Genomic DNA, 27,512 nt, shown 5'->3' with positions numbered 1-27,512 from the left:
CTTGTTCGTTGGCCACAAACAGGTCCCGGAACAATTGCATGAATGGCTCCCACGTTCTGTGGAAGCCGTCGTCTGCCCCTCGGATGGTGAATTTGATTTTCACATCTGTCCTCCACCTCCGGGAAGAACCTACTCATACGGGTTCTTGTTAAGTGGGCTCTATGTACCACTTTTAGTTGCGTCAGACTGAGCCTTGCGCACGTGGCGGTGGAGTTGACCCTATGCAGTGCCTCGCTCCAGAGTCCCCACCCTATCTCAATCCCCAGGTCATCCTCCCATTTCTTTCTTGTTGCGTCCAGTATGGTGTCGTCCCTATCTACCAGTCGGTCATACATGTCGCTACAGTTCCCTTTATCTAGGATGCTTGCGTCCAGTAGGTCTTCCAGTAGTGTCTATCGTGGCGGTTGTGGGTACGTCCTGGTCTCCTTTCGTAAGACGTTTTTGAGCCGCAGATACCGTAGCTCGTTCCCCCTGGCTAGCCGAAATTTCTCTGTCAGTTCGTCCAGTGTTGCGATCCTGCCGTCCGTGCATAGGTCCCTGACTGTCAGTGTCCCTCCGTCCTGCCTCCACCTTTTGAAGGTGGCGTCAGTCAGTGCTGGTGTGAACCTATGGTTGTTGCAGATGGGAGCCTTGTCCGACATTTTGGTCAGGCCAGATTGCTGCCGCAGTTGGTTCCAGGATTGGAGAGTGGCTGTCACCACTGGGCTGCTGGAGTGTTTTTTGGGTGGGGATGGGAGTGCTGCCGTGGCGAGGGCCCGGAGGGAGGTCCCCATGTAGGAGGCCTCCTCCGCACACACCCACTCGGCCTCTGGCTCCTCGATCCATTCCCTTACTCGCTCTGCTGTTGCCACCCAGTGGTAGAATTGTAGGTTTGGGAGGGCTAGCCCCCCCCTGGATTTTGTTTTTTGTAGGATCTTCTTTGGGATCCTGGCATTTTTACCCCCCCCCCCCCCCAATACAAACGGCATGATTAGTTTGTCCAGCACTTTGAAAAAGGCCTTGGGGATGTAGATCGGAATGGACCTGAGCGCGATTGCTAGCGGTTCGATTGCTAGTGCGAACAGCAGCGGGGACAGTGGGCATCCATGTCTGGTGCCCGTGCAGCTGGAAGTATTGGGAGTTGGTATTGTTGGTCCGTACACTCGCCATGGGAGCGTTGTATAGGAGCTTTACCCAAGCGGTGAACCCTGTTCCAAGCCCGAACTGCTCCAGTACCTCTATGAGGTATTTCCATTCGACTCTGTCGAAGGCCTTTTCTGCGTCCAGGGAGACGATCACCTCTTGTGTTCTCTCCCCGGAGGGGGTCATTATCACGTTCAGCAGGCGCCTGATGTTCGAGGTAAGCTGTCTACCTTTGACGAAGCCAGTCTGGTCCTCTGTGGCCACCTCAGGTACAGTCTTCTAGCCTTTTGGCTAGGATTTTGGCCAGTATTTTGCTGTCTGCATTCAGCAGTGAGATGGGTCTGTATGACCCACATTCCGTTGGATCTTTGTCTTTCTTATGTATCAGCGATATTGAGGCCTGTGCTAACGTGGGTGGCAGTGTGCCCCTAGCTAGCGAATCTGTGAACATCTCCCGCAGGTGCAGGTCCCGCTTTCTGCCCTCTCCCACGACTGGTATGTCCAGTCCATCAAGAAACTGGTTCATCCCAGCCTTCCCCGTTGGGGGCTCTGAGGTACCCCTGATTTGCGCAATTTCTCTGGTGGCTGCCTGCTTTCTCAGCTGGTGTGCCAATAGGCGGCTGGCTTTGTCTCCGTGTTCGTACAGGGTCCCGCGCGCCTGGTGGAGTTGGTGCACTGCTTTCCTGGTGGAGAGCAGGTCAAAGTTCCTTTGTAGTTCTTTCTTCTCCGCCAGGAGCTCTACGGTCACCGTTAATGCGAGTGGTGAGCCTGCTTGGTCCTCAGTATCTCACTCCAATCAGGTTCACAGGAAGCGAGGGCTATGCGCATATCGGGTGAAGGATTCAGCCGGTTCCTTTGTGGCATCTTCATCTTTATGAGGACGGAAAATCCAACCTCGCACATGTAGGTAGGTGTGAAGGGCAAGAGCAACAAAATGCTGGTTTTACTCAGCTCCGGATACTCCTCAGAGATGCTACTCCAGAATGCTGACATCCTCATTGACTTGTGCCGTGTTTTTAATATGCTGTCACAGCTGAGACGCATACGCTCAATTTCTTCTGTTGGAGTCAGCTGCAAGTTAAGAACTGATTCTGGGGTCTCAAACTCAAAGGGATTTTTCACCCATGTGGTGAATGTATTCACCATAATGCATGCATGATACCATAACCTGTGACCTATGACCTGGAAGTGGTGATATGAACTGCTTCCAGGTACTGTACTGTAACCCCGGTATGATCTGCCTCAGGCTCCGCCCACACCGGGGCATATATAGGCCGGCCTCTTGTGGGCGGCATTCATCTGTACTACTAACTCTGGCTAGGCAAGTTCATGACTAATAAAGCCTACTGTTCACTTGCTCTCTCTGCCTCACTGTGAATTGAAGGTATATCAATTTATTAGTCATCGACGCACTATGGAAGCCGCTCTGAAGGCAGACAGGCTCAAACTCGACGCCCGCATGTCCGAAGCCAAGGAAATATTCGAACATTGGCTCCGATGCTTCGAGGCCTACCTAGACTCCTCCACAACGCCTCCCACAGAGATTCTCAAGCTGCGAATCCTCCATGCCCGGGTGAGCCATCGAATCTCAGTAATGATTGAAAAAGCGACCATGTACGAGGCGGCGGTCACAACTCTCAAGCACACTTTGTGAAACCCGTAAACGAGGTGTCCGCCAGACACCTCCTCACTACTCGCCGTCAACACGCTGGAGAATCGCTGGACGAGTGTCTCGAAACCCTGACTCTACTCGCGAGGAACTGCAGCTATCGAGATGTATCGGCGGAGGAACATATGACCTCACAGATCCGGGACACCTACGTGGCAGGGGCACGCTCGAACTATATCAGGCAGCACCTGCTGGAAAACGGGACCTCCGACCTGCGGGAAACGGTAAAGCTAGCGACCTCAATGAGGGGGCCTACCAGAACCTCAGCGCGTTCCCCGCGGGCCTGCCGAACCCCTCGTGGACACCCTCGTCACGACCTCCGTCGGACCCAACTACGTCGCAGTCCTGTGCCACGCCTCTGCCAGCCCAGCCCGGGGAACCGCAGTGCTACTTCTGCTGCCAGGGTCAACACCCCCGGCAGCGCTGCCCAGCCCGCACATCAACGTGTAGCGTTTGTGGGGAAAATGGGCACTTCGCTAGAGTCTGTCTGGGACGGCCGAAGGCCCAGAAATCGAAAACACACCACGCCCGACCCATGGACTCGCAGCCCCACAGACCCTGCAATACGGCTACGTGCCTGCCCGCAATGCCCCCGTCAGATGCGTCATCGGCATCGTGCAATTCGTGAAGGCTGCCATCTTGGTCGCCGACCCCAACACCAACTGACACGTGCGACTGATAGGGGCCGCCATCTTGGCTGCCGGCCCCGGCAACGACCGACACGTGCGACCGATGGGGGGGTGGCCATCTTGGTCGCCATCTTCGCTCCAGCCCGACACGTGCGACTCATGGGGGCCGCCATCACGTGACTCCACCGACCATACAGACTACCCGCAGCTGGGCGCAATCACCTTCGACCAGTCGCAGCCAAAACAGCTGAAGAACTCCATGATGGTCGTCAGGGTCAACGGGCACGAGATCCCGTCTTTTCGACTCCGGGAGCACAGAGAGCTTTGTCCACCCCGACACGGTAAGGTGCTGCTCCCTCCACACCTACCTAGCCTCCCAAACAATCTCCCCTGCCTCCGGGTTCCATTCGGTTCAGATCCGGGGGTATTGTATCGCCAATCTCGCGATGCAGGGTGCAGAGTACACTTGTTTTAAGCTCTACGCCCCCAACACCTCTGTGCCTCCCTACTGCTTGGATTGGACTTTCAATGTAACCACCGAAACCTGACCCTAGAGTTCGGCGGACGCTTGCCCCCCCCTCACGTGTGCAGCCTCGCGACCTTCAAGGTCTCCCCCCCCCCCCCCCTTCACTCTTTGCGAACCTCATCCCTAACTGTAAACCCATCGCCACCAGGAGCAGACAGTACAGTTCGCTGGACATGACGTTTGTTAAGTCGGAGGTCCAGCGGCTGTTGAGTGAAGGGATCATCAAGGCCAGCAACAGCCCGTGGAGAGCGCAAGTGGTGGTTGCCCGGACCGGGGGGCGAAACAAGTTGGATGGTTGTGGACTACAGCCAGACAATTAACCAATTCACGCGACTTCCGGTGACAGCGGGCGGGAGGCAGCCACGCAATGGAGGGCTCCCGTTCGGGTACGGCATTTTCGGGGCTTTAAGCCCGGTTCCAGAGTCCACGTAGGCAGCAAAAGCAGGGAGAAGGCACAGAGGAGGCACAGTGAAGGAAAATGTCGAGGATGAGCAATAAAACAGCCGTAAAAAAAACAGCTGACGGTCCGAAGGGGAGTGGAAAGGTCACCGCGGGGTCACCAATGAAATTGGAGGCTGGAGCACCAGGGGAGGCCACATTGCTTACGGCTGAAGAAATAACTAAGTTGATGGCTGTGGAATTCGAAAGGCAGTTTACAAAATACATGGAGACAATGAGGAAGGAGATGAGAGAGGTTTTGAGTGTGCTGGTGGAAGAGGCGATTTCCCCGGTGATGACGGCAGTAGCGAGCGCAGTGGCGGAGGTGCGGGAGCAAGGGGAGGCGCTGAAGGAAGTGGAGGCGCTGAAGGAAGTGGAGGAGACATTATTGCAGCACGGTGATCAACTTACCTCGATGGGGAAGGAGATGCGGAAGGTGATGGAGATTAACAAGGATCTGCAAGGAAAAATGGAAGACCTTGAAAACAGATCCAGGAGACAGAATTTGAGGATTGTGGGGCTGCCCGAAGGAGTTGAAGGGCCGAGGCTGACTGAGTATTTTGCCGCGATGCTGACGAAACTATTGGGGGAGGATCCCTCCCGATATGAACTGGATCGGGCTCATCGGTCGTGGAGGCCTGTACCAAAGGCGAGTGAGCCACCAAGGGTAGTGACTCTGTGCTTCCGTAGGTACAGTGTGAAGGAGAAAGTCCTGTGCTGGGCCAAGCAGAAGCGGGTGGTGCAGTGGGCTGGAGCTGGTATACGTGTATACCAGGACTTTACGGTGGAGTTGGCGAGGAGGCGGGCTGCTTTCAACCGGGTGAAGAGGGCACTGTATATTAGCAAGGTGCAGTGCGACATTGTATATCCAGCGAAGCTGAGGGTGACTTACAAACTCAAGGACTTTTATTTTGGAACGGCGAAAGCAGCGGAAGAGTTTGCGAAGGCAGAAGGACTGTGGCAGAACTGAGAAATTGAGAAATGGCCATGTGCCGATGTAACCTCATGACTGTATTTTCTTCTTTTTTGTTTCACTGTGTTGGGTGTGTGGGCTAAAGGAGCCAATGTTGCATATATTTGGACAAGGGAAGTGATGGGACTTTCACTCGAAGTGAGGGCTCTTTGTGGTGTAGATGGATATGCGGAGTTTGTGTGCTAAAAGGGGATTTCTGGGCTTTCCAGGGGCCGGGAAAGGGGGAAAGGGACCCGGGAGGGGGCCTTCACGCTGGCCGGTTTAAGCCGGCCAGTGAACGGGAGTGAGGTGGGGGGAGGGGCTGCGGCCATTGGAGCCTGGCAGAACAGGGTCTGAGTGGTCTAGCCGGGGTGGAAAGTTAGGGGGAAGGAACCGAGGTTGGGGAGGGGGGGGGGAGGAGTTTTACAAGAGGCAGTGGATGGGAAGAGTTGGGATGGGGGGGGGGTTACAACTCTTGGGTATCATGTACGGTACTTTCAGAGGTTGGACACCGTTGAGTGTTGGGGGGGGGGGGGGGGGGGGGGGGGGGGGGGGAAGGATGGGATCGTTGTTATTGTTAAGGGGATTGATTTTGTATTTATTACCGTTTACTTTCTGTGGGTATGGTGTAAATTTTGAAGGAAAAGGTGAAAATGGAGAATAAAAACATTTTTTTAAAAAACCAATTGACGCATCTCGATGCATACCCCTTCCTCTGTTTGGCGAAGATGGTCAACCAGATCGCGCAGTACCGTGTGTTCTCCACGGTCGATCTGAAGTCGGCCTACCACCAGCTCCCAATCCGCCCGGAAGAGCGCCACTACAATGCTTTCGAGGCAGCCAGCCGACTCTTCCACTTCCTCAGAGTACCCTTCGGCGTCACTAACGGAGTCTCGGTCTTTTAGAGAACAATGGACCGAATGGTGGACCAGTACGGTTTGCGGGCTACATACCCGTACTTGGACAATGTAACCATCTGCGGCCATGACCAGCAGGACCATGACGCCAACCTTCAGAGGTTCCTCCAGGCCGCCCAATCCCTCAACTTCACATATAACAAAGAAAAATGTGTCTTCCGTACTACCCGACTCGCCATCCTCGGCTATGTCGTAGAGAACGGAGTCCTCGGGCCCGACCCTGACCGTAGGTCCCCTCACAGAACTCCCCCCTCCCCACAGCCTTAAGGCCCTAAAACGATGCCTGGGGTTATTCTCCCACTACGCCCAGTGGGTCCCCAACTATGCGGACAAAGCCCACCCACTTATTCAAACAACCACTTTTCCCCTGATGGATGAGGCCCGCACGGCCTTCAACCGCATCAAGGCCGATATCACCAAGGCCGCAATGCACGCGGTGGATGAGTCCTTCCCTTTTCAGGTAGAGAGCGACGTGTCAGACGTCGCACTGGCCACCACACTCAACCAGGCGGGCAGGCCAGCAGCACTTTTCTCTAGGACCCTCCACGCTTCCAAAATTCAACACCCCTTGGTCGAGAAGGAAGCACAAGCCATAGTGGAAGCCGTGCAGGACTGGAGGCACTACCCAGCCGGTAGGAGGTTCACCCTCGTCACCGACCAATGATCGGTAGCCTTCATGTTCGACAACGCACAACAGGGCAAAATAAAAAATGATAAAATCTTGAGGTGGAGGATCGAACTCTCCACCTACAACTGCGATATCAAGTATCGTCCTGGGAAGTTCAACGAGCCCCCAGATGCCCTGTCCCGCGGCACATCCGCCAGCGTGCAAGATGACTGTCTTCGGTCTATCCACAATGACCTCTGCCACTTGGGGGTCACCTGGCTTACCCACTTCATTAAGGCCCGCATCCTGCCCTTCTCCACCGAGGAGGTCAAGGCCATGACCAGGGACTGCCAAGTCTGTGCGGAGTGCAAACCGCACTTCTACAGGCCAGACAAGGCTCACCTGGTAAAGGCCTCCCGTCCCTTTGAGTGCCTAAGTATTGACTTCAGAGGGCCCCTCCCCTCCACCAACCGGAATATATACTTTCTCAACGTCATCGAGGAGTACTCACGCTTCCCCTTCGCCATGACCTGCCCCGACATGACCTCAGCCACCGTAATAAAGGCACTGCACAGCATCCTCACACTGTTCGGTTTCCCTGCCTACGTCCACAGTGACCGGGGCACATCATTCATGAGCGATGAGCTGCATCAGTACCTATCAACAAAGGCATCGCCTACGAGCTATAACCTGCAGGAAAACAGGCAGGTGGAGAGGGAGAACGTAACGGTATGGAAGGCCGTTCTTCGGGCCCTTGGATCTAGAAGTCTCCCTATCACTCGCTGGCAGGAGGTCCTCACAGACGCCGTCCACTCCATCAGATCGCTCCTCTGCACGGCCACAAACGAGACCCCACACGATCGTTCGTTTATCTTCCCCAGGAAGTCCATCTCCGGGGTCTCGCTTCCATCTTGGCTAAAAACTCCGGAGGCACATGATACCATGCGGAGGCCATAAGACCGACCCCCTGGTTGAGAGGGTCCAGCTACTGCACCCCAACCCCCGGTACGCTTACATCGCGCACCAGGACGGACGGCAAGATACGGTCTCCCTACGGGACCTGGCGCCAGCTGGTTCCCCCGCCAATGCGCCCCCTCCGCCTACCCCCATCCCCGCTGCCACTCACAGCGCCCCATACGCACCCCTGGGTCTCCTGTATTGTCCCGCGCCGACACTGCCACCACCCATCACCCCCCACTCTAACCCCGCACCCCAACCGTCTCCGACACCCAGGACTGAGGCTCAAGCTCCAGACACAACGCCCCTGGAGTTACCACGTGCGACAACTGTGCCCGCCGCACCGCCAGAGTTGCGGAGGTCGAAGAGAATGATCCAGCCTCCAGATAGACTAAATATGTAATGACCCCACGTCACCCCTGCCGGACTTGATTTTTTTAAGAGGGGGTGAATGTGGTGAATGTATTCACCATAATGCATGCATGATACCATAACCTGTGACCTATGACCTGGAAGTGGTGATATGAACTGCTTCCAGGTACTGTACTGTAACCCCGGTATGATCTGCCTCAGGCTCCGCCCACACCGGGGCATATATAGGCCGGCCTCTTGTGGGCGGCATTCATCTGTACTACTGACTCTGGCTAGGCAAGTTCATGACCAATAAAGCCTACTGTTCACTTGCTCTCTCTGCCTCACTGTGAATTGAAGGTATATCAATTTATTAGTCATCGACGCACTATGGAAGCCGCTCTGAAGGCAGACAGGCTCAAACTCGACGCCCGCACGTCCGAAGCCAAGGAAATATTCGAACATTGGCTCCGATGCTTCGAGGCCTACCTAGACTCCTCCACAACGCCTCCCACAGAGGTTCATGACTAATAAAGCCTACTGTTCACTTGCTCGCTCTGCCTCACTGTGAACCCACCTCCTCTCTCTCAGAATCTTAAACTTCTTCTCTGGAAAGTAGCGACCAAAATTGTCGATCATGGCAGCCAGATGCAACTCAATAAGGCTTGTCAATCCATTTACAGTTTCCTTACTAATGCTGTTTTCTTCAATGTGTCGTAGCAGTGTGGGAAACATGTAGTAGTTTTGACTTCGCACTCGCAATTGCCAAACTTTCAATATCTTTTGGGAAAGCTTCGATTTCTTCAGAGTGCCGAAAGCAATCATCATCCTTCCCTTGCAATTTGAGGTTCAGTTCATTTAGAATTGTAAAGATGTCTGCAAGGTAAGACATGGCTAGCATCCAAGTTTCATCAGCAAACGAATCAGCCAGAGGGGACAATTTCTCGAGGAGGAAAGCGTGGATTTCGTACCTCAGTTTGTAAACTCTGAGTAGCACCCCAACCCTTTGACAGCCAACGTACTTCTGTGTGGAACAATAAATTTGTGTGCTCAGCCCCCATATCGGAACACAGTGTCAAAACGTCTGGTATTGAGTGGGCTGCGTTTAACGAAATTCAGAACTTTCACTATTCCTTTCAAGACCACTTCAAGATTGGATGGAATTCCTTTCGATGCCAGCGCCTCACTGTGAATAAAACAATGATTCCAAACAATATCCTGACCAGCTGCCTCCTTAATCCTTACTATAACTCCGCTGTTTTTCCCAGTCATGTTGGCTGCTCCATCACTTGTGATTGCTCTGCAATTACCCCAGTCGAGCCCGCACTTTCCAACCACAAAACTATTCAAAACTTCAAAAATTTCTGCGCCAGTCGTGTGGGTTGCTAAAGTCAGGTGGCACAGCAAATCTTCAACAAATTCATTGTGCCAAACATACCTAACATATACTAGCACGGTTGCACAATCTGAAATGTCTGTACTTTCATCCAGTTGTATTGAGAATGCCTGCGCTGATTTTAAGCTGGGCTTCTAAATTCTCAGCAATATCAGAAATTGGGCGAGCCACTGTGCTATCACTAAGTGGGATGCATTTCACTTTTTCAACGAACCTCTCATCTATATCTAATGCTGCAGGGAGAATTAATCTCTCTGCTATAGTGTGGGGCATTTTCTCTTTAGCTACACGGTAAGCTATCATGTAAGAGGCAGCACGGTAGCATTGTGGATAGCACAATCGCTTCACAGCTCCAGGGTCCCAGGTTCGATTCCGGCTTGGGTCACAGTCTGTTCGGAGTCTGCACATTCTCCCCGTGTGTGCGTGGGTTTCCTCCGGATGCTCTGGTTTCCTCCCACAGTCCAAAGATGTGCAGGTTAGGTGGATTGGCCATGATAAATTGCCCTTAGTGTCCAAAATTGCCCTTAGTGTTGGGTGGGGTTACTGGGTTATGGGGATAGGGTGGAGGTGTTAACCTTGGGTAGGGTGCTCTTTCCAGGAGCCGGTGCAGACTCGATGGGCCGAATGGCCTCCTTCTGCACTGTAAATTCTATGTAAAGAGGCTAATTGTACTTTCTCGTTCAATGTAACATTTCTGCTGAGGACTTCAGCCGACGATTTAAGTTCTCATTGCATCCTTTGAAAAAAATCAAGAGGTTTGTCCTCGAACTCGCCATGCTTAGTCTTCAAATGCCTTTGAAGTTTTGAGGGTTTTAAACTTTCATATGCCAGCACTTCCCTGCATATAACGCACATGGGCCCTGCATCCTGATTTGCATTGGGACAATTAATAAATCCATACCTTAAAAAATCGTCTTTATACTGCTTTGTGCCTGATTTCAGTTTCTTCCTAATGGGCTGTTCACCAGAGGCCCTGGAGCTCACACCGACACTGCTTTGTCCTGCTGTGGATTCCCTGAGCCACTCTGTTCAGCAGGTTTAGTTGTGAGATCCTGGCCTCTTTGTGCCTCTGGTCCTCTCTTCCTTATAACAAAAAGATCCATTTTAAATTTTACTGGCCTGTTGCTTGTTTGCTGCTAACAAAATGGAGGAATCGCAATCGTGCCCAAAGCACGTGACGTCGTCGTTCGGGGGGGGCGTGACCTGCCCTCTGCCTGACCTTTCGGCAGGAAGATTAGATAGATTAGGTTAAAAAATCTTCTGTGTCTCTGCAGCAGCCGGCTTTTAATAACGCCGGCTGCAAGCGGCCTTCAAAATGGCCGCGAACATATTAAAAATAAATGGTCCGCATTGCGCATGCGCGCCGTATCATTGGTGCGCATCCGATTTATTTTTAATATGTTTGTGGCCATTTTGAAGGCCACTTGCAGCCGGCGTTATTAAAAGCCGGCTGCTGCAATCAGGAGCCCCATGAAGGACGGCTCCGCGGCCCTACAGACATCCGCCCCCGACCCACCCACGCGTCGCACCCCCGAGTTTGAAGAACACTGTATTAAAGGGATATGGGCCAAAGGCAGGTACATGGAGTTTGGTAACAAACAGCCAGGGGCTGGTTTAGCTCACCAGGCTAAATCGCTGGCTTTTAAAGCAGACCAAGCAGGCCAGCAGCACGATTCGATTCCCGTACCAGCCTCCCCGGACAGGCGCCGGAATGTGGCGACTAGGGGCTTTTCACAGTAACTTCATTGAAGCCTACTCGTGACAATAAGCGATTTTCATTTCATTTCATTATCTCATTAAATAGTAGGACAGGCTCAAGGGGCTGAATGGCCTCTGTTCCTATGACTGTGGATCCAGTCCCTGCCACTTCCAGTGAGGCTTCTGATGATTGCCATCTTCGGAGGGATGAAAACATGGGTGTGCCAGACTGAAAAGTATGTAGAGTGGACAGATCATGACATCAGTCAGTGTTAAACGATGATCTGGTGTCGGATCTGCTATTTTGGACCTTGCGGATCGTATTAATGTCTTCTCAAATATACACCTCTGCAAGCATGAGGGACCTCCCCCAGAACCACTGGCAATTTTTAAAGAGATCAACATGGTACTTTCACGTGAGCCGCTTTTGATTCTCTTCGCTGCTGCAATGTATTTTTTTGAAAAACATTTTATTGAAGGCATTTTTAATATATACATGTTCGCAGAAAATACAAAAGCCAACCGCGGCAACTGGTAACAAAACAAAACTTCCCCTGCATCCCCCCAACCCCTGACACCAACCCCCCCCCCGCCACACCGATACCCACCACCCTTTTCCAACCTATCCCCCCCCCAATCCAAACAAAAAGTAAACTTCCACCTGCCCCCCCACCCCACTGACACCTCAATACCCTTAAAGAAGTCGATAAACAGCTTCCAACACGAGGTGAACCCCTCTTCCAACCACCGAATGGCGAACATAACTTTTTCCAAATGCAACGATTCTGCCAAATCACTCACCCACACCCCACCTTTGGCGGTTATTAATCACGCCAACCCAACAAAATCTGTCTCCGGGCTATCAGGGAGGCAAAGGTCAAGACACCGGCCTCTCACGCCCCTGAACCCTCAAATCTTCCGACACTCCAAATATCGCTACCTCTGGACTCGGGGTTACCTCTACCCCAGAATCTTTGACATTACGTCTGAAAATTCCTTCCAAAACTCCATCAACCTTGGACAAGCCCAAAACATGTGCACTAGGCTCACCGGCAACCCCCTGTACATACCTATCCTCCACCCCCCAAAAGAACCAACTCATCCTGGACACCATCATGTGGGCTCTATGCACCACCGTAAATTGGATACGATTTAGCCTAGCACAGACCACACATTCATCCTTGGCGAAGCTTAACTCCACACCATGGCCCCCAATGCCCTCACCCAACTCCTCTTCCCACTTGCGCCTAACGTCCTCCACACTCCCTCTTCATCAACTCCCCATACATGTATGCAATCCTCCCTTCCCCATATCGTTCGCAGACAACAGCTTATCCTGCAGCACCAGGGCCGACAGTGCCGGAAGGACTGCACCACCTTCCCAATGAAGTCCCTAACCTGCAGATAGCCAAATCTATTCCCCTTTGGTAACTAGTACATCTCCTAGCGTTCTTCAAGGTCTGCAAACTTTTCCCCCATGAACAGATCCGTGAAGTACTCTATCCCCACCCCCCTCCACCTACACCTCACCCAAACAACCCCTACATCTCAAACAGATACGCCCACCCATTAAACCCTATCAAACATCTTCTCCACATCCTTTGTCACCACCACTTCCACTTCTATGCTTTCTGAGGGTATCATAATAACGTTATGCAGCCTCCGTAGCCCCTTCACGAACCCGGTCTGGTCCTCCCCTATTACCCTCAGCACGCAATGCTCTAACTGCGACGCCAGCACCATCGGCAACAACTACATTCAGCAGCAAAATCAGGCGGTACGATCCACACTGCTTCGGGTCCTTATCCTTCTTTAAAATGAGCGATATAGAAGCCTGCGATAGCATGGAGTGGGGAGGGGGCGGGGGGTGCTCCCCCCTCATCATCAACTCATTATACATCCCTACGGACAGGGACCCCAGCTCCAACCCAGACATCTTATAAAACCCACTGGAAACCCATCCAGACACAGGGCCTTCCTCTCCTGCATCGACCCCACGCAATCCATCACTACCCTCAGCCCAATCGGGGCCCCCAATCCCTGCACTTTCATCTCCTCAACTCTTGGGAATTCCAAACTGTCCAAGAACCGCCTCATCCCTTCATCTCCCACCGCTCTGAGTCATACAACCACCGATAGAAGGCCTCAGAAACCCCATTTACCTCCTCCTGCTCCAATACCACTATGCCCATCTCATCCCTCACCCTTCCAATCTCACTCACCGCCGTCTGCTTCCTCAACTGATGCACAAGCATCCTAACCATTTTCTCCCCATACACATAAACCGCCCATCTGGCTCCATGCAACTGTCCCACCGCCTTTCTAGTGGACACCAGCCAAAGCTCCATCTGGAGCCTCTGCCTTTCCTTTGGTAGCCGATTCAGGCGCCACTGAATATCTCCAGTCCACCCTCAGGATGTCTTCCTTGAGGGGCTGGTTTAGCACAGGGCTAAAATAGTTGGCTTTTAAAGCAGACCACGGCAGGCCAGCAGCGCGGGTTCAATTCCCGTACCAGCCTCCCCGAACAGGCGCCGGAATATGGCGACTAGGGACTTTTCACAGTAACTTCATTTGAATTCTACTTGTGACAATAAGCGATTTTCATTTCATTTTTCATGTCATTTTTTTTCACCCTCCGCCTCTCACTCCATTGCAATCTCTCCCTATGCGCCTGAATCAATATAAATTCCCTTCTTACTACCACTTTCAGCGCTTCCCACAATGTGGAGGCAGAAACCTCCCCTGCATTATTCAGCTCCACAATTTCAGATGGCCACCCTCACCCTCTCACACCCTTGTCCGCCACATCCAACCTCCACTGTGGCCACTGAGCCTTCCCCTGCACCACCCACAAATCAACCCAGTTCAGTGTGTGGTCAGCGACCAGAATCACCAAATACTTCAATCCAACCACCCCCGCCTGCAACACCTTGTCTAAAACAAATAAATCAATCCGGGAGTACACCCGGTGCACGTGCGAGAAGTACGAAAACCATTCACTCTCGGCCTCTCAAACCGCCACATGTCCGCTCCCCCCCCCCCCCCCCCCCCCCCCCCCCGGATTCGGTCCACAAACTCCAACAACTCGCTCTCCGTAGCCGACACATTCAGGGACCTAGGACACAACTAATGCAAGATCCACAAGACCATAAGACATAGGAGCAGAATTAGGCCACTCGGCCCATCGAGTCTGCTCTGCCATTCAATCATGGCGGATATTTTCTCATTCCCATTCTCCTGCCTTCTTCCCATAACCCCTGATCCCCTTATTAATCAAGAACCTATCTATCTCTGTCTTAAAGCCACTCAGTGATTTGGCCTCCACAGCCTCTGCGGCAAAGGGTTCCACAGATTCACCACCCTCTGGCTGAAGAAATTCCTCCACATCTCTGTTTTAAAGGATCGTCCCTTGAGTCTGAGATGGTGTCCTCTGGTTCTAGTTTCTCCTACAAGTGGAAACATCCTCTCCTCATCCACGTTATCCAGAACCATTTTAAAATCTCCCTCCATAATCAGCCGATGAGTGTCCAGGTCTGGAATCGTCTCTAAAACCCACCTCAAAAAATCCTCATCATCTCAATTTGCGGCTTATACATTCGCTATCACCACAGGCACCCCCTGGCTTCCCGCTACAACGTTCATGAAAGTTCTGTGTACTGGGTTGTTGGAGAAACGCTTAACAAGTTGTTGGAGTCATAGAGGAGTGGTACTGGACCTTTGCATGAGTTGAGTGGAGCTTGAAGAGCTCTAGAGCAGAAATCTTTCTCCCACTCATAAGGTCTATAATTGCAGTTCCTGTTGGGTTGCATGAAAGGGAGGTGGTGCATTCACAGCACAGAAACTGTGCACAGAAGGAGGAGAGGAAAGGCTCTCAATAGTAGGGTATACCCAGCTGGAATATTCAAAGATAACTTCTACCTCCATTTAAACCAGGAGCAGTGACTGCAGTGGCTACAATTCACCAAGGAGGTGGTCACTAACTGTGCTACCTCGTTCAAACGATACCTGCAGCCACAGAGTTGGGCAAAGACAATATTACCAATGGCTGTCAAGGTCATCATCGTCCTGAATTTCTATGCCTCTGGATCCTTCCTTTTGGCTGACATTGCATGGTGAATTGGGAATACTGATATTGCTGCATCAGGCAGGTCATTGAAGTCCTCTAAGGCTCTCTAAGAAGCGAGAAGCAGGAAGAGCAAGCTGGATGGTTCAACAGAGGGATTCTCAATGATGCCAGAAGACATCGACTGAACACATGTTGTTTAAGCAGGTGCCACATCTCATTTAGGAGATGTACAGAAATCACAAAGGGTTCCACTTCTTTAACATGCAGTTGGTGTTCAACCATGTACGCAACATCATCGTGATCAACGCAGGTGACCCAAGTAGCAGCCACGATGCTTTGATCCTGTTACAGTCGGCCATTCAAGCCATGTTCAAACAAGAGGGTGGCTGCTTCAGGCAGGGTCTACCTGCTCTGCGCATGAGGTTCATGACTTCCCACTGCCACCTGTCACTCACCCCTACATGGGCATTGCTCGCACAATAAGAGCCATGTTGCAACCAAGAACATATTGGACCAACCCATCAGGTTTCCCAACAATTGCTGTGCTTCCTGGACCATTCGGAGGGGGTAGCTCACCAATTCTCACTGAAGTATGTTTTGAAATTTCTGCTGCATTCATCCAATCTGGCCAATATAAGGGCACATTGCCTGCCACTAGGCTTTCTGTGAGCACCTCAGGAGGGTGAAGGACGAGCAGGAAGGAGGCTGTCTGCAGGTGCCTCTCAGACTCCAGTTCCCTTAAGAACATCCCCACATCACCATTGCTCCCATAATTTCCCACTTTTCCTTCCCTCTATTGTGGATCATACATCTCTTGTGGTGCCTTTACGTTGCCTGGTTCTCTTAAGACTTGCTCCCGCGAGCACAGCACGGTGGCGCAGTGGTAGCACTGCAGTCTCAGGGCGCTGAGGTCCCAGGTTTGATCCTGGCTCTGGGTCACTGTCCGTGTGGAGTTTGCACATTCTCCCCGTGTTTGCGTGAGTTTCGCACCCACAACCCAAAGATGTACACAGGCTGGGTGGATTGAACATGCTAAAATTGCCCCTTAATTGGAAAAAATTAATTGGGTACTCAAAATTTATTTTTAAAAAAAGACTTGCTCCCGCAGTGGCTATATTAAGGCTGGTGGAAGGCTGCTGGCTTTCACAGGGGAAGACTGCAGATGGCCTTGCCGGCTGCCCATGAACAACTCTGGGCATTAAAGACATGTCTTCAGAAAGCTCGGCATGGATGGCAAAGGTCTGGGCTGGCTGAGAGGCACGATCAAGAACATTGATGGAGGGGCAGTGATGGAAGTCCAAATGTTGTCCTCCCGAGAAAAAGATTCTTACATGGGGCAGTGCTTCAGTATAAATTGCTGGACAACAGACTGTGGATCTAGGCTTGCATGGCAACACCAATGCATCTCATGACCTTAGCCTGAGCTTCCGCTGCAGCATTGTAAGGTTGCTTCTGTCTGTATTGCAAAGGAAACTGATACATGCGTTCTCTAGACGCTGCATCAGGGTACATCATGGTTGGGGAACCTTATGAGGAAAAGTTGAAGAGGGTAGGTTTGTATTCACTAGAGTTTAGAAGAGTAAGAGGCAACTTGATTGAAACTTTTAAGATAGATTCTTGATTAACAAGGGGTGAAATGTTATCAGGGATAGGCAGGAATGTGGAGTTGAAGTTACAATCAGATTAGCCATGATTTTATTGAATGGCGGAGCAGGCTCAAGGGGCTGAGTAGCCTACTCCTGTTCCTAACTTATATGTTTGTATGTGTCACAGTTGGGTGCATTAATGCTGTCATGGGGTTGGCTATCATTTCCACACTGGAAAGGATAGTCTCCAAATTCTGCATGAAGCATTGTGCAAAGTTGGAGACTGACTCCTCCATGCTCCCTGGCATGGCGCAAGCCTACCAAAGCACGAAGTAATTTTGTGTACATACCCATTAGCTTATTGCTACATCTCATCCTTTGAGGCCCTGATTTGAGTATTCTGCAGCCGAACCTGTCAGCAACCACTCCTTCTGGGAAGCTGGGTCACATGCTACCCTTTCCCTCTGACCTAGCTGCAGCCCACTTTTATCCTGTGACTCAACCCCACCTCTATTTTACCCTCTAATGTGCACATAGTACCAATATCTGAGTTGGCAGCTGCGAACATCAAATCAAATGAGAGTACTTCCTCATCAGATATTGACTCTTGTTTAACACCCTTCATTATTGGCCAGAAGCCAGTTATCGAAAAGCAAAAATGGGATTTAGAAAGATGTATAAGGTAGGAACATACTGTCAATCTGAATATTCTCAGCAATGCTGGTTGCAAAAATTTGCAGTACCCTCTCCTCCAAAATGTTCAGGAGATGCAGTTGTGCCTGTCCCCCACTGATTCTCTGTTGCTCCCTCCTATATGTGACCTTGTCCTGCAAGAGAGAAGGAAAAGTGTCAGTGCATGTGTTGCAATGGCTGATTTACATGTCATTGCTGAATAGTTGGATGTATGTGGAAGCTGCTAGATGTGATAAGAGTGTAAGGATGAAGTGGAGCGTATTAATGTTAGGCATGAGCCCTGATTGCGAGAGCTGATGGCTGAGCATTATGTCAGGTTGGTGGTCCAGTGGGTGACAGATGACATTTGAACATGCATTCACTGAACTTGACCACGCATGGGAGGCCTTCAAACTCTTTGTAGCATGTCAACACACCCTCAGGTCAGGAGACCCCATGGCTACTTTCTCCATTTCCTTTGCAGTTTATGCTTACTGGGCTTCCTGGCCCCCTGTGGAAACACGATATCTCTTCTCCTTTCCACCTCCTAGAATAAGATTGCCGGTGCTGCAACAGGCAACCTGGAAGGCCTCTTTCTGGGACTCTTTCTGAAACAGTTACAACACCTGTCGCAGCCATAGTGCAACCCACACCAACCCCACCCCCAAAAAAAATGTAAGAGATGTCAGCTGTCTTTCAAATATCCAGGCCAGCTATAACGTGTGCTGGCCTGGCACGTACTTGGACCTCCTGCTGTACGTACAGCCACTCAGCCATGCTGGGCCACACGCTGCAATCACTGCACAAAGTTTGCATCACTTCAAATGGACGCGGGTTAATCGTGCATCGTAGTGTCTGTGCCAGAAAAAAAAACTGCATCTTCTTGTTTAGCCCAGAGATCTATATCAAGTCCCCACTTTTCTGAAAGGAAAGTAACATTATTGCAACTGAGGAATGTACTTCGTTGGCAGCCCATCGGCACCCAAAGTCAACCTGAAATAAACTCACTCACTGACATTACACAGCCGAGTCTGCCACACCAGCACGCGAGAAAATTGCACAAACATTGCAATCTCAAAACCTGTCATCGAGTTTTATAAAATGACACAGCATGTAGCAATCCCAACGTTGTTTACAACACACAAGCGCCAGAGTCAGAAACAAACCCGCCCCCTATTGCAAAACAAGCCGACCTGACACGAATACAGTCAAAACATAATTAATTCTGACATGTCACTTCATTGGAGAAGCTTGCTTCTAAAAGCCAGTTTAGTTTGTTTGCAGCGAGTGCCCCTCCTCCCCCTCCTTGTGCTTTGCCCCTTCGCGGGGGCAGCAGCCTCCAGTCGGTTACCTTGCAAGCGGAATAAACGCCGAGTTTTTCCAGCTTCTTTGTCCGGGGGTAGCTGCGGAGCTGCGCCTTCCTCAGCGCGATCCTCTCCCGCTGCTGCTGCTGACTCCCCGCGGCGGCCGAACGGCCGCTCTCCGCAACCGCAGCGTAGCTGGCAACCGGCACAGCCAGCGACACCGGCACGGGGGTCGCCGAGTCCGAGGAGCCCACACACGCCGCCGCCGCCGCCGCCGGCAGTGGCTGTGGCAGCGGCGGCTGCGGCGATCCCTGCTGCAGCCCTCCTGCTCCTGCTGCTGCCGCTCCGCCGCCGCTCTCCGCCATGGCTCCCAGCGCTACTCTGTACGTGCGGAGCCTCAGTGTTGTGCTTTTTTTTAAGGAAGTGATCCGGGCTGGAATGGTGACCACAGCGGTGCTGGTGGCAGCTCACTGCCTGTCCTGCCTCCCTGTGTACAGTATGTAGTCCTCAGCATTTAGCAGCACCCCACCAGAGGCGGTACAGAGCACAAACTCACACAAACGCACATCAGGTTATTCCCCATTCATTTTTTTTTTGTTCCACCACTCACTCCAATCAAAAAACAAAACAAAGCGATATTGTCCAAATTCAATTAAGGCTGCATAATGGAAACGCCAACATTTCACGGCTGTTATACTCTTGTCCCATGTTTTGCTGCTCCCGATCTGGCAATCCTCATCTCACTGATAGCTATTGTTTTTTTTTGTCCTGTATTAGCTTAACCCCCTTCAGTTTGTTTAGGCAACACACGTTAAGTTAATGGTTTCACTTGGCATCGGCAACACCTGAGCTTGCAAGCAGGAAGGCATTTGATAAGGCGGCATGGGGGCATACCTCAACCCCGCCACCAGCAGAATTAAGTTTTGGGCGGGAAGGCCCATGGTCGACCTTTCCACACCCCCCCCCCCCCCCCCCCCCCCCCCCCCCCCCCCCCCCCCCCCCCCCCCAGCCAATTGAGACCCTTCATAAGTGGTCAAATTAATAACCACTTAAGGGCCTCAACCCACAACCATAAATTTAATCTAACTGAGGCACACCTGCCACAATGCAACATGCATAGCAGATGAAGCTGTGTGCCAGCTTGTCACAGGTCCCTCAATTAAAGGCACTCTGTGCCTGATCAAGGACTGGACATCGGAAGGGGGAAGGCCACTGAGAGCCACCTCATCCCCTCTCCCTGCGGTCCCCCCCTCCCCCTCCATATTACTCACCCATGGCCTAGTCACTCCTGATCTTGGGACTCTGGTGCCTGTCCTTCCAGTAACAGTCATGGTCTCCCCAGTGACACAGTTGTGTACTCCAGCTCCAACCTCTGAAAGGATAGAGGTGCTTGGTTCGTGAGACCTCCATCCCCAGGATCTTGTTTTTTTTAAAATAATTTTTATTGAAAAATTTTGAATTTATACAACAATAACGCACCATAGTAAAATACCAAAAATAACAATAATATTAACAATCATAAACATTCGCCCCACCTCCATGAACAACACAGCATTTTAACAACAACGCAAATTAACAATATAAAGTTACAGAATAGACACTACAATAAGGAACATCCCCCCCCCCCCCCCCCCCCAGTTGCTGCTGCTATTGACCAAAGATACCTATCTTTGAGCCAGGAAGTCCAGAAAAGGCTGCCATCGTTTATAGAACCCTTGTATTGATCCTCTCAGGGCAAATTTGACCTATAAATCCCGCCATGTCACTGATCCAGGTCTCCACACTTGGGGGCCTTGCATCCTTCCACTGTAGCAAAATCCTTCGACGGGCTACTAGGGACGCAAAGGCCAGGACACAGGCCTCTTTCGCCTCCTGCACTCCCGGCTCTACCGCAACTCCAAAAATCGTGAGTCTCCGCCCTGGTTTGACCCTGGATCCAACCACCCTCGACACCGTCCCCGCCACCCCCTTCCAGAATTCTTCCAGTGCTGGGCATGCCCAGAACATATGGGCGTGGTTTGCTGGACTCCCCGAACATCTGGTGCACCTATCCTCACCCCCAAAGAACCTACTCATCCTAGTCCCGGACATGTGGGCCCGGTGCAGCACCTTAAATTGGATGAGAATAAGCCTCGCACATGAGGAGGAAGAGTTGACTCTCTCCAAGGCATCCGCCCAAGTCCCGTCCTCTATCTGCTCCCCGAGTTCCTCGTCCCATTTAGCCTTCAGCTCCTCCACTGACGACTCCTCCACCTCCTGCATTACCTTATAGATGTCAGACACCTTCCCCTCTCCGACCCACACCCCCGAAAGCACTCTGTCCATCGTCCCCTGCGAGGGCAGCAAAAGGAATTCCTCTACCTGTCGCCTAGCAAACGCCTTTACCTGCAAGTATCTGAACATGTTCCCTTGGGGAAGCCCAAATTTATCTTCCAGTTCCCCCAGGCCCGCAAACCTCCCGCCAATAAACAGGTCCCTCAATTTGCTGATGCCCGCCCTTTGCCACCCCCTAAATCCCCCATCCTTGTTCCCCGGGATGAACCGATGGTTGCCACCCAGTGCAGCCTCCATCGAGCCCCCTGTTTCCCCCCAATGCCGCCTCCACTGTCCCCAGATTCTTAGGGTCGCCGCCACCACCGGGCTCGTGGTAAACCTCTTAGGGGAGAGCAGCAACGGCGCCGTTACCATGGCACCCAGGCTCGTACCTCTACATGATGCCATCTCCATTCTTTTCCTCGCCGCCCCTCCCCCCTCCATCACCCATTTACGCACCATTGACACATTGGCCGCCCAATAGTACCCCAGAAGGTTGGGCAGCGCCAGCCCGCCTCTATCCCTCCCTCGCTCCAGGAACACCCTCTTCACTCTCGGAGTCCCATGCGCCCACACAAAGCTCAAAATACTGCTAGTCACTCTCCTAAAGAAGGCTCTGGGGATAAAGATGGGCAGGTACTGAAAGAGGAACAAGAACCTCGGAAGCACTTTGACGGACTGTACCCTCCCCGCCAACGATAATGGCAGCATGTCCCACCTCTTGAACTCCTCCTCCATCTGATCTACAAGTCTGGTGAAATTATGCTTGTGAAGAGTCCCCCAGTCCCTGGCCACCTGCACCCCCAGGGACCTAAAGCTCTCCCCTGCCCGCCTAAGCGGGAGCCTACCAATTCCTTCCTCCTGGTCTCCAGGGTGCACCACAAACACCTCACTCTTGCCTAAATTTAATTTATAACCTGAAAAGGTCCCGGACTCAGCTAGCAACTCCATCACCCCCGGCATCCCTCCCACCGGGTCCGCCACATACAGTAACAGGTCATCGGCATACAACGACACCCTATGTTCCTCTCCACCTTGCACCAAGCCTCTCCACCACTCTGAATCCCTCAACGCCATCGCCAGCGGCTCGATTGCCAGTGCAAACAACAAGGGGGACAGGGGGCAACCCTGCCTGGTCCCTCGGTAAAGCCGGAAGTACTCCGACCTCCTCCTATTCGTGGCCACGCACGCCATCGGGGCCTCATATAGCAGCCTTACCCATCTAATGAACCCTTCACCAAATCCAAACCTCCCCAACACCTCCCATAGGTACCCCCACTCCACTCTATCGAAGGCCTTCTCCGCATCCAGCGCCACCACTATCTCTGCCTCCCCTTCAATCGGCGGCATCATGATGACATTCAGCAATCTCTGCACATTCGTGTTCAGCTGCCTTCCCTTCACAAAACCTGTCTGGTCCTCGTGCACAACCGCTGGCACACAGTCCTCTATCCTGGTGGCCAGGAGTTTTGCCAGCACCTTAGACTCCACGTTGAGGGGAGATATGGACCTGTATGAACCACACTGCTGGGGGTCCTTGTCCCTCTTTACAATTAACGAGATCAGCGCCCGCGACATCATCGGGGGCAAAGTCCCCCCTTCCCACGCTTCGTTGAGTGTCCGCACCAGCAAGGGGCCCACTAGGTCCACAAACTTTTTATAAAATTCCACCGGGAACCCATCACCTCACTTCTGTCCCCCCAGCCCCCACCAGCTCCTTCTTGACCCTACCAGCAGCAACCCGGTATTCCCCTTTCCCCCCCTCCCTTCCCCCCCAGGCTAGGAACCCTCCCAGCCACGAACCGTCCTCCATTGTACTTCCGTGGGTCAGCTAACTTCTGCTGACCCCGGAAACTCCCGCCAATAACCCGACCCCTCCCAAAGTGGGATCATCCCCCAATCTATCCCTCCTCCAGGCACCGCTCCAGCGCGGGGAAGAACCAGTTAAGGCCCTGCCTCCCCCCGTCACCGTCTCCGCCCCCCAGCCCCGCAGCGCGGGAAACCAGAGGAAAGCCCGCGCTTTCGCACTGCCCCACCACACCCTTCTGACGCAGCTCCCAAATACCAGCCCCACTCAATACCCCCAACCCGATATAGAATACAACAAACCCCCCCAACCCTCCCCGCAAGATACACAACTCAAACAATGCCCCACAGCAAAAACAAACATAGCAGAACAACACCCCCGTAAATAACCATATCAAAATTGCAAAAGTACAAAAAAAAATGAGAACACAGCAACAGCAGAATCCAGCACTAAAATTTACAACCGACCCCGCAACCCCCAACCCCTAGTTCAAGTCCAGTTTCTCCGTCCGCACGAAGGCCCACGCCTCCTCCGGGGAATCGAAATAATAATGCCAGTCCGAATAAGTTACCCACAGGCGCGCGGGCTGTAACATTCCGAACTTTATCTTTTGCCCGTAAAGCACCTCTTTCGTCCGATTAAATCCGGACCGCCACTTAGCCACCTCCGCACTCCAATCCTGGTAGATCCGTACTACCCCATTCTCCCACTTGCTGCTCTTCACCTTCTTGGCCCAGCGCAGCACACACTCCCGATCACTGAAGCGGTGGAACCTCACCAGCACCGCACGCGGGGGTTCATTCTCCTTAGGCCTCCTGGCCAGTACTCTGTGTGCTCCCTCCAGCTCCAAGGGCAGATGGAAAGACCCGGCCCCCACTAGCGAGTTCAGCATTATAGCCACATAGGTTGTCAGGTCCGACCCCTCCAGCCCCTCCGCAAGGCCCAAGATCCTCAGATTTTTCCGCCTCATGCGGTGATCAAGCTCCTCGAAGCGTTCCTGCCACTTCTTGTGGAGTGCCTCGTGCCCCTCCACCTTACTCACGAGGACCACGACCTCCTCCTCTCGTTCAGTGGCCTGCGTCTGCAACTCCTTGATGGCAGCACCCTGGGTGGTCTGAATCTCCGACAGCCTTCTGTTTGTTTCCTGCAGAGAGCTCAGTACCTCAGCCTTGAAGTCTGTGAAGCAGCGCAGGAGAGCAGCTTGTTGCTCCAGGGCCCACTGCTTCCACTCCTCTGGAGCTCCGCCGGCCGCCATCTTGGATTCCTTCCCCCGTTTTTTCTGGGGAGCTGCTGCCGTTTTTTCCCCCTTTCCACTCCGAGTTCGAGTCATGGACTGCAGGGAAAGTCGTTCAGCACACCTTCCCCCACCGGGAGACGTCGAAAAATTTCCGTTTTGGGATCTAAAAAGAGCCGAAAAGTCAGTTTAAAACGGGAGCTCCCCAATGTGTGGCTTCCTACGTCATCGCAGCCACCGGAAGTCCATCCCCAGGATCTTAATTCTAGAGGAAGACCCACTGCTGGCCATGCCACCGCCTGATCGGTTTGTGGTTCAGCGGGCCTAGGCAGGCTGGTGTCTCATCTATCTTCCAGCCAGCAAGTAAGACCCCAGAAACCACAACAGGATTGCACCCAACCAGTGCAATATTAAATTTAAAACATATCCCTAAAACTGAATTGAAAGCTGGGGAACATTTTAGTCTTATGTTAGGACTGTACCAATTAACTATCAATACATTTTAACCAGTATTTAGAGACCAGAGTATAGTTCCAAATGTATGTTTTCATGGACAAATAATGTGGAGCAGCAATATAACGACTGGATTCTCCGTTTCGGGGCCGGTTTGACGCCAAATCGGGATGCTCAAGCACCCTGAAAATGGCACGCATTCAGAGCCTCCAGCTGAGCAGAGAGATAGCGCGACACATCTGCCAGGTGATGGCACACCTGGCACCGTGGGGGTATGGGGGGGAGCACCTGCTCCATGGGACCATCAAGGTGACAGTTACCCTGAACTTCTACATGATGGGGTCCTTCCAGTCACCAAGTGGGAACCTGCCGGAATCTCACAGACCTCGGCACACAGGTGTATCCGCGCCATCACGGAAGCCCTATATGCCCAGGCGGAGCAATACATCCACTTCGATGTGGACCGAGCCCATCAGGATGCCCGGGCAGCGGGATTCGCTGCCATCGCCGGGGTGCCCCAGGTCCAGGGAGCGATAGACGGCATGCATGTCGCCCCAGGGGCAACTGCAGATAACAAACCGCTCTACACAAACCGAAGGAGGGACCACTCAATGAACATCCAGCTGGCCTGTGACCATCAACTGCGCATCGTGCATCTCTGCATCTGATACCCAGGCAGTGGGCACAACTCCTTCATCTTTGCACACAACCCCCAACCCGGCTGAGGGGTTGGCTCCTGGGCAACAGGGGTTACCCGCTGCGGACGTGGCTGATGACATCTATCCAGAGGCCACAGTCCGACGCGGAGACCTGCTACAACAATGCCCATACAGCAACCAGGAGTGTGATCGAGCAGTACTTCGGCATCCTGAAGATGTGCTTCAGGTGCCTGCACCACTCTGGAGGGGCACTCCAGTATGATGCTGAGAGGGGCGTCGCATTGTGGTGGCCTGCTGCATCCTCCACAACATCGCACAGCAGAGGGGCGATGTGCTGGAGGAGGACATGGAAGGGCAGGACTTGTCGGACGAGGAGAATGCGGGGGAAGAGGTACTATGAGAACATGGGGCCCGGGCAGGCAGATGAGCTACACGACATCATCACCAGGGCCACCGCGTACGCGACGCTCTGATCACCTACAGGTTCACTGACTAGGTGGGAGGGGGTAGAGGGAGGGGGCAGAAAGAGGGGGAGGGAGGAGGGGTGTGCTGGCCAGGACATGGACACCACATCCCAGACCCACAGCCCCTCACCACCTGCTTGCACACCGCTCTATTATACATACCTGCGGCGCTACGAGCTGGGGGCCCTGTGTTGGCAGTGACAGCGGGACTGGTCCATGGGATGGAGGACGATGATAACCTGAGCTCTGGCACTCCACATTGTATGACAAAGTGTAACACATGCCCACAGTAGCACCATCCACCTAGGTGATCCCTGCATGTGAACTGGCCAGTCCATCACACGGTCCCGTCTAATCTCTGGGCTGGGGGTGCTGGGGCACGGTCCTCCCACAGGGCCTGCTTCTCTCCCGTGGGAGTCACTGGCATGGGCCCCATCACCTCCTCCTCTCCCGGGTGCCCGATGGCCCCCGGGCTACTCCATTGGATGGGGGTGCGAGTAGAGCCATCCTCTGAAGCCCCCCGCCAGCTGAAACTGCCAGTCCTGGAGGCCCGCTCTGGTCTCAACTGGGTTCTGCATGCTTGCGGCCATGGAGCACAATGAGTGGACCATCTCTGTCTGGGACTGCACCACATCAGCCAGCGACTGGGACTGGCCACCCCGCCCAGTGTCTGCACAACGCCGGCCAGCGCCTGGGCAATGTCACCGACATTCCTAGCCTTGGCCCGCTGTGACTGGGCCATGCTGAGGAGTGCCGCTGCAATGTCCAGGTGGCTCTGGCACATGGCTGCCTGTGAGAGGGCAGCCCTGACCTGGGCCTCGGCCCCCGCCTGCACAGAATGCCCCAGGGCTTGGACATGCTGATCCTTGGCCGAAAACGCGCCACCAATGCCTCCACCGCGGATGCCACCCATGCGGTTTCAGCCTGGGTGGCATGCATGACCGGCGCCACCCCCTGCTCCTGCACGCGGGTGGACTACTCCACCTGCGCCTACCGGATGCAATGTGCAGCGCGCACCAGATAGTGTCCCAGGAGCCTCTTCACTAAAGTGCCCAACCGAGGTGATAGTCTCTGGGATGGTGCAGGGTGTTGTTAACAGCTGTGACAGAAAGTCTGTGCCACCCTCTGACCCGAGCTCCGGGGTGTCCTGAGTCTCGGTCGGAGGGCAGATGTTCGGGCTGCTCCTCCCCTCAGTGCTCAGCTGTCTGAGGGGGCACTGGCTCTGGCTGGGGGCGGGGTCTCTAGATGGACCCGTCCCATCTCCAGCAGGTCCTCTAAGACACAAGGCGACGTGTACAATTAGACAATTGGTCGGGGGGCGGCGGCGGCAGGTGTGCGGGGAGTGAGGGCTGAGGTGGGTGAGGGGGGTGCAGGTTGAGGGGGGTGAGGGGGATGTGGGTTGAGGGGGGTGTAGGAGGGGGTGTCCACATATGTGTCATGGAGATCCGCAACTAAGCAGGGTCTCACTTCCTCGCCTGGTGCCGAACTCCACCTCGGTGGCCTCCCTTTCCTCCGGGCCGCCGACCATGTCCAATTCCCTCTGCTCAGGCATGGTGAGTGGCCGCAGTTCTACTGGTAACCCTCCAGTCTTCTCCTGCTCCCTGTGGTTGTGTGCGGCCTTCTCCTGGGGTGTGGGGGGAAGAGACACATACATTGGCCCCATTAGACGGTCCAACGCATACAGCCCAGGGG

At 53.2% G+C, this 27,512-nt stretch overlaps 1 protein-coding gene across 8 annotated transcripts in view; it reads right to left on the bottom strand.

The window, feature by feature from the left end:
* kat2b (K(lysine) acetyltransferase 2B) overlaps positions 1-27,512 on the bottom strand; it is a 180,547-nt gene that overhangs the window by 112,459 nt on the left and 40,576 nt on the right. For 3 of the 8 annotated variants that reach the window (XM_038797852.1, XM_038797853.1, XM_038797857.1), the window contains exon 1: positions 18,938-19,372. The exons of 1 other annotated variant lie outside the window; for it this stretch is intronic. In XM_038797852.1, the coding sequence (XP_038653780.1) occupies positions 18,938-19,255 (318 nt within the window). In that variant the 5' untranslated portion in view covers positions 19,256-19,372. Of the gene's footprint in view, positions 1-17,608; positions 17,742-18,937; positions 19,373-20,161; positions 20,288-27,512 lie in introns of those variants that run through there. 4 more of the 8 variants (XM_038797850.1, XM_038797851.1, XM_038797854.1 and 1 more) reach the window with 3 other exon arrangements.

This window comes from Scyliorhinus canicula, chromosome 5 (genome assembly GCF_902713615.1).
Source record: "Scyliorhinus canicula chromosome 5, sScyCan1.1, whole genome shotgun sequence".
In the NCBI taxonomy this organism is placed as follows: domain Eukaryota; kingdom Metazoa; phylum Chordata; class Chondrichthyes; order Carcharhiniformes; family Scyliorhinidae; genus Scyliorhinus; species Scyliorhinus canicula.
This window is presented reverse-complemented; position numbering and strand designations above follow the sequence as displayed.